The sequence below is a fragment of the Oryzias melastigma genome, linkage group LG8, assembly GCF_002922805.2.
Source record: "Oryzias melastigma strain HK-1 linkage group LG8, ASM292280v2, whole genome shotgun sequence".
In the NCBI taxonomy this organism is placed as follows: Eukaryota; Metazoa; Chordata; class Actinopteri; order Beloniformes; family Adrianichthyidae; genus Oryzias; species Oryzias melastigma.
Genome location: NC_050519.1, coordinates 6,594,445 through 6,601,104, shown reverse-complemented (window position 1 = coordinate 6,601,104; position 6,660 = coordinate 6,594,445). Strand labels below are relative to the sequence as shown.

General features: G+C 38.0%; 1 protein-coding gene across 3 annotated transcripts in view; it reads left to right on the top strand.

The window, feature by feature from the left end:
* Nucleotides 1–243: 243 nt before the first annotated feature.
* Nucleotides 244–6,660, top strand: part of stat3 (signal transducer and activator of transcription 3 (acute-phase response factor)) — a 14,887-nt gene continuing 8,470 nt past the window's right edge. Inside the window, exons 1-14 of one of the 3 annotated variants that reach the window (XM_024273031.2) lie at nt 244–380; nt 499–570; nt 2,432–2,581; nt 4,114–4,357; nt 4,436–4,528; nt 4,610–4,691; nt 4,764–4,864; nt 4,948–5,099; nt 5,191–5,349; nt 5,438–5,530; nt 5,633–5,692; nt 5,778–5,807; nt 5,883–5,976; nt 6,058–6,105. In XM_024273031.2, coding sequence (XP_024128799.1) covers nt 2,454–2,581; nt 4,114–4,357; nt 4,436–4,528; nt 4,610–4,691; nt 4,764–4,864; nt 4,948–5,099; nt 5,191–5,349; nt 5,438–5,530; nt 5,633–5,692; nt 5,778–5,807; nt 5,883–5,976; nt 6,058–6,105 — 1,284 coding nt within the window. In that variant the 5' untranslated portion in view covers nt 244–380; nt 499–570; nt 2,432–2,453. Of the gene's footprint in view, nt 571–2,431; nt 2,582–4,113; nt 4,358–4,435; nt 4,529–4,609; nt 4,692–4,763; nt 4,865–4,947; nt 5,100–5,190; nt 5,350–5,437; nt 5,531–5,632; nt 5,693–5,777; nt 5,808–5,882; nt 5,977–6,057; nt 6,106–6,660 lie in introns of all 3 variants that reach the window. The other 2 variants (XM_024273032.2, XM_024273029.2) reach the window with 2 other exon arrangements.

Here is a 6,660-nt window from a genome sequence, read left to right as displayed (position 1 = left end):
TCAATAAATTTGTGCCTGGCTATTATGAAGCAGTATCATTATCAAATTTGATGACGTCAACATTGCCGGTAACTCAGATGACTTCCAGGCCGGCTGTTCTCTTGAAACACCAGCCCTCCCTCTGAAATAAACGAAACTCACAGGCTTCCGGATTGTGGCACAGGAGGGAGGGTTTATTCGGAGGAACAGCTTCGTTGCAACAGCGGTAAACAGAGAGCGCTCAACCTAACTTGCTGTTACATCCCGCCTCTTCTTCATAAAAAGCAGTTTCTGGTTGGCACAAAATGAATTAGGGACTCTCATTGGTGGAATGAGGTGTCAATCAAGTAGATTTGGGAGTTTGTATGGCTGGAAAGACTGCAGTGGGGATGAGGGGCTGGGTGAGTGTGTCTGAAAGTGTTTCTCGTGGTGCGGAGATTACAGTTTGCGTTTCACTCCGTTTTGGAGCACTTTCCCTCGTTTATGACGCGCAATTTCTACTTTTTCTTCTTTAAAAAGTTGTGACTGACTGCTTTGGGAGTTGGTGGTTTTGGGGGAGAGACCGAACTGCTCTGCAAAAGTACCGTTAAGGTAAGTGGCAGTTAACAGCATATTATATTTTGTTTAAAAAAAAAAAAGAAAAAAATACAAATTGTCTTGTTGACATTACTTTTCTCCATGGATGCCGTGCTAAAGGGAAGCTAGCGCTAACAGCCATAATGTAGCTACAGTAAAATCAATACAATATTGTGGTTTGGGATCATGACTTATTTAGGTGACAGACAATGTGTGCCAGGGGTCTTACGTAAGTTTTTTTTTTCTTTTTCTTTTTTAAAGCGACCGCTCATTTTAGCGTTAGCTTTTAAAAAGTTAGTGGGAATATCACAATATGGCTCCTGCTGTTGTTGTTTTTTTAATGCTAGCTGGTGCTTTAAATTATTTACTTGGTTTTGGATGTTGTTGTTTATTGTTTTTTCCACCTTAGTTGTCCCGCCCATCATATGTATAAAGGCGAGTACTGTTCATTCATGGCATAAATAGGATCTGCAAATATTCAGGCTCCCAATAGTATTGAAATATATACATTAAAGTAGTTTTAAATAAGAAAATAAGTCATGAAATATGATGTATTGTAGCCCCTGAGCTTCCTCACACTTCCAGTCTTTGTCAAAGAGAAACTTGGCATGGTGACTGTTCTCTGATCTTTCATTAAGGAAGTAGTTCCTGGAATATCACTGACATTATGTAAGAAATGTGCATTACCAGTAAGTACAAAAAAAAAAAACTTTTTGATTCTCCATTCTGGATCATTCTGTTGACTTCTCAAATGAATGGAGATGTGATGAGATGGAAGAAAATGATTTGTCATCATGACTTTAGTGATTATGTTGGATTTGAAATATCTAGGATTCTCAACACGTGTCCATGTCTATTTCATATTCTACTGAAAGAGGAACACAAATCAAACGGAAACTTTTAACCCAGTAAAACAGTTTTTTTTTTTAACTTTTTGGTACATGAAGGATGAATGAACTTTAGTTGAGAAACTGGTTTGATTAGCAAAATAAGTTTCTTTGATACATTGCAGTTCCTGAATTAATTTTGATGTTGAGATTATATGAAATCTGGTGCAAAATAACAATAAAATTGTTTCTCCAATTTCTGTTTTTCTGTTAGAATAAATATAATTATACATGTTTTGTTTGTCCAAATTCTATTTATTTCAGTGAGGGATATTATTACATCTTTTATCAGTATTTTGGCTACTGAGAAGGTCAAATTTAAGAGTTTAAAAAAAATGCTTATCGTGTTCACATTTGCAAAATCAGCAAAACAAAGCACTGTTGTTAGAAAGGTTTTATAACAATTGTGTGAACAAAAACGTGTAACTTAATATGGGTGGTACAGGAGGTGTTTTTCTGTTCAAAAGATTGAACGCCTTGAATGGGAGCTCAGTTTGCAAACAAGGAAGCAGTAGCCATCAGCTGAGTCAGCCAGCAGGATGTGTTGAATACATGAAAAAGAAAAAAGTCTCAGCAAGTGGTTAACGCTCAAAACTGCTCAGAAATGAAGGGAAATCCTAATCCGATAGTCGTCTATCGCTTCAGAGGAAATGGTTTGGGTTTTGATCCATGCCCGCTGTTTCGCAAAGGAAGAAGTTTGGTTTGTCGGTGTTTCTTGCAAGTGTCGTCGGGACAATTCTTTGACCAGAGATAAGCTTTTCTCCACTTTACAGCTGTTCACTCTGACCTACATTATTTTGGGGGCAGGCGCAGTTTCAGAGAACAGGAAATGACTGTAGTCGACGCAAGGCCCCGGCATTGGCCTGCTGCTATCGCTTTCAGAGAAATCTGATGTGAAGCCGTTTCCCATTCTGTTGAAAAACGCTAGACAGGATAACTTGATATTCTGCTTGTTTTCTGTGTTGTTGAAGCAGTTTCTTATCTTGTAGATTCGAGGCAGTGCTTGTCAGGATGGCTCAGTGGAACCAGTTGCAGCAGCTGGAGACCAGGTATCTGGAGCAGCTCTACCACTTGTACAGTGACAGCTTTCCAATGGAGCTGCGCCAGTTTCTTGCACCCTGGATTGAAAGTCAAGACTGGTAAGAAATTATTTAAAAAGTCTACTTTTATCTGCTGTATGAAGCTGATTTTGATATTTACAGGCAGTAGGTAGGCCATCAGCTATGAATTCATAACTTATACAAACATTACATTTGCCTTCATACCATGCCATGTTTTTTGTCTTTTAGAGTAAACTATATCCATGTAAATCAGGGGTGTCAAACTCAATTACACAAGGAACCAAAATCCAAACACACTTTCGGTCGCAGGCCGAACAGGATAAACATTTATTGAACACTCTAAAACAACATTTTCAAAACTTTAAAACCGTAACTTTCTAACATAATTATGAACTAGATATATAGCATTACCTGCGCTAATGTTAGTGTGAATGCTTTAAACTGAATTTGGTCTGAAGATGCTAAAATTGATAGCTCAAAAAAGCTGAAGCTGATAGCTGAAAACGCTGTAGCTGATAGCCACTAAAATTTTAGCGAAATGACAAATTAGCCTAAAAAAAACTTAGTTTAGCCAAAACAGCTAGGATGTAACTGATAAATTGCTAAACTTCAAAATAGCTTAAAAAATTGCAAAAAGCCTTAATTAGCAGAACGACTAGCGTGTAAATATTAGCTGAACTCCAAAATAGCCTAAAAAAACCTTCAAAAGAAAAGTCTAAATTAGCCAAAAGAGCTAGCATGTAGCCTAAAAATAGCTAAACTCCAAAATAAAATAAAAAAATTGATTAAATGCCAAAATAGTCCAAAAAGCTAGCAGAATTTCAATTTTTTAAACTTTAAAATTCTAACTTTTTAACATAATTATGAATAATAAAAAAGCAGGAATATTTTTCCAGAATAAATCAACTTAAACCTTAAATAACTTTCAATATTTTACTCTCCATAAAAATATATTTTGTCAAAATTATACAAGTTAGAAATAAGCACAAGTTAACATTAGACCATTAATAACAATAAAATAAAATGATCTGAAGGGCCGGATAGAATTACCTGGAGGGCCGGATTCGGCCCCCGGGCCTTGATTTTGACACATGTGATGTAAATGATCACACATTACTTTTGGAACACTAAAAATTGAAGTATTTATTAAATATGAGTTATTTTTGTGAACTATTTTTATACCCGGAAGTAAGTCGACTCTGAGGCTCCGCCTCTCACTCCCTGAGGGTTCCGCCCTCTTCATGACGTCCCCCTAGAGCCGGCGTGTCACCCACGAAAAAATGAGTGGAAATTTTGTATCATTATTATTCTTTTAGTATTGATGTAAACCCACATATTTAAACCAGTTCTCTCAAATCGTCACTCGCTTTTTCCACCAGGAAATAGTCTTCTTTGGGGTAATTTATAGTGAAGAATTAACATTATAATGCACTTAAAACCTAAAAAAGTAGATTTTTTTTTTTTCTAGTATGGCCCCTTAAATTGTTTTAAATTTTTGTAGAGCTTTTTCTAATATATATGGAAAGAGTTCAATAAGATTAATTCAAAAAAATGGGAATTTTACGTTGGTAGAAACTGAAAATTCATTGATTTTCTTTCTATTTTCTAAGGGCCTATGCAGCCAACAAAGAATCCCACGCCACTCTGGTGTTCCACAACCTCCTGGGAGAAATCGATCAGCAGTACAGCCGTTTCCTCCAGGAGAACAACGTGCTCTACCAGCACAACCTGCGCAGGATAAAACAGCATCTGCAGAGCAAGTATCTGGAGAAGCCGATGGAAATCGCCCGCATCGTCGCCCGCTGTCTGTGGGAGGAGCAGCGGCTGCTGCAGACGGCCACGTCTACCTCACAGGTGCGTAAACTTTCACAAGTTTATAACCAGATTTACATGGGTAGGCTTTAATGAGGCGAGCTGCTTTGTCTCTGGCAGGACGGGTCAGCAGCTCATCCCACCGGGACAGTCGTGACAGAGAAGCAGCAGATTCTGGAGCACAACCTTCAAGACATCAGAAAGCGCGTTCAGGTGAAATTTTGTTCCAAACTCACCTGTTGATTATTTAAGCACTAAATTTCAGCTATAAATATATTTCTTTTTCTTTTGCAGGACATGGAACAGAAGATGAAGATGCTCGAAAACCTGCAAGACGACTTTGATTTTAATTACAAAACCCTGAAAAGCCAAGGAGGTAAATATTCATATTTATAGTTTATCTCAAAGAGAACCGTGAAGATGAACATACATGTTGCTCCAACGCTAGAACTGAACCAAGACTTGAATGGAAACAGCCAGGCAGCCGCCACAAGACAGAAGATGGCCCAGCTGGAGCAGATGTTGAGCGCTCTGGATCAGCTCAGGAGGGTCCGTGCCTTTTACATCGACGCCGATTGTTTTATCGGCTTCTGTCAGGAATAGACGGTTAACTGGTTTTGCTTGTATTGCAGCAAATCGTGACAGAAATGGGAGGCCTGCTGACCGCCATGGACTACGTACAGAAGAATCTAACGGATGAAGAACTGGCGGATTGGAAGAGGAGACAGCAAATCGCCTGCATCGGAGGGCCACCAAACATCTGCCTTGATCGCCTGGAAACATGGTAAATAAATGTGTCCTTTCTCACCTTCAGATGATCAAAAGCTGCTTTTTTATTTCAATCAGCTGTTAATCTGTAAATATCGTTCCACCAGGATCACATCCTTGGCCGAGTCCCAGCTCCAGATCCGGCAGCAGATCAAGAAGCTGGAGGAGCTCCAGCAGAAAGTGTCCTACAAAGGAGATCCCATCATCCAGCACCGGCCCGCCCTGGAAGAGAAGATTGTGGATCTGTTCCGAAACCTCATGAAAAGGTAGCTGGAACTCTGAAAAATGTCATGCAAATTTAATTTTCTATAATAAGTGAAAGTTTATCTGTTTATTTTTTTGTTTTTTTAATAGCGCCTTTGTGGTTGAGAGACAGCCTTGTATGCCCATGCATCCAGACAGACCTTTGGTCATTAAGACAGGAGTGCAGTTCACAAACAAAGTCAGGTAATTTCCAAGTGACGTTTATTTTTTTAGGTGTGATAGGAAAAAATAAAATAAAAAAAACGCCACAAATGTAACTTTTTCCTGTTTATTTCTTCTGTCAAGGTTGCTGGTGAAGTTTCCTGAACTCAATTACCAACTGAAAATTAAAGTTTGCATCGACAAGTGAGATATTTCCCATTTACCATAACAGAAATATTCATCTTTGACTTGTAAATTAAAATCTTATTCAAACTGTTTCATTTTTTAGGGAGTCTGGAGATGTGGCGGCCATTCGAGGGTAAGGTTTTAACATTTAAAGGGATTTTTTTTTAAGGCATTCCTAAGAAGAGTCTAACTTTTTTATTTATTTTAGATCACGGAAGTTTAACATCCTCGGCACCAACACAAAAGTCATGAACATGGAGGAATCCAACAATGGCAGCCTTTCTGCGGAGTTCAAGCATCTGGTAAGATTGAGTGTTTTGGCTCCTGAAATGATGACATTTTAGAGAATACTCTACTCTGAAGCTCCGCCCCTCTTTTTGCAGACCCTTAGAGAACAGAGGTGTGGGAACGGAGGACGGACCAACAGTGATGTGAGACTTTGATATGATATTTCATTTCTGTCATGTGGTTTTAAGGAAAAATAGGACAAAATAAAACAAAAAGGAAATGCTAAAAGCATGCAAAAGGGAAAGTAAAAATGTGAATGTTAACGCATGCAATTAATAACAAATAATTAATATTTATAAATTTTATAAATTGCACCTTGTGAACAAAAACAAGGTGTGGCCGTGCGTTAAAACACTTTCTTGGCATTATTCCACAAAAGAAATAAATATTCAATCAAGTTTTAATACTTTATTCCACCTATTCTTTTGAGATTAGATCAGAAAAAGTGTAATATTTGATCTGTGGTCCTGTGTGTCGTCACGGTAACACGACAACGCGCCGCTGAGCCTCGACAAAGAAAGCAATATAAATGTTGATACGAAATAAATAAAGCATCAAATCAGAGAGAAAGTTAACCTCATAATGCTTGTTTTTGTCCACAAGATGAAGAAAAGTGTTTTTTTTTTCTCTTTTAAGCAGTCTGTAAAGTGATTTGGAGCAATGTGACCGGAATCTTCTTTTTTTTTTTTTTTTTTTTT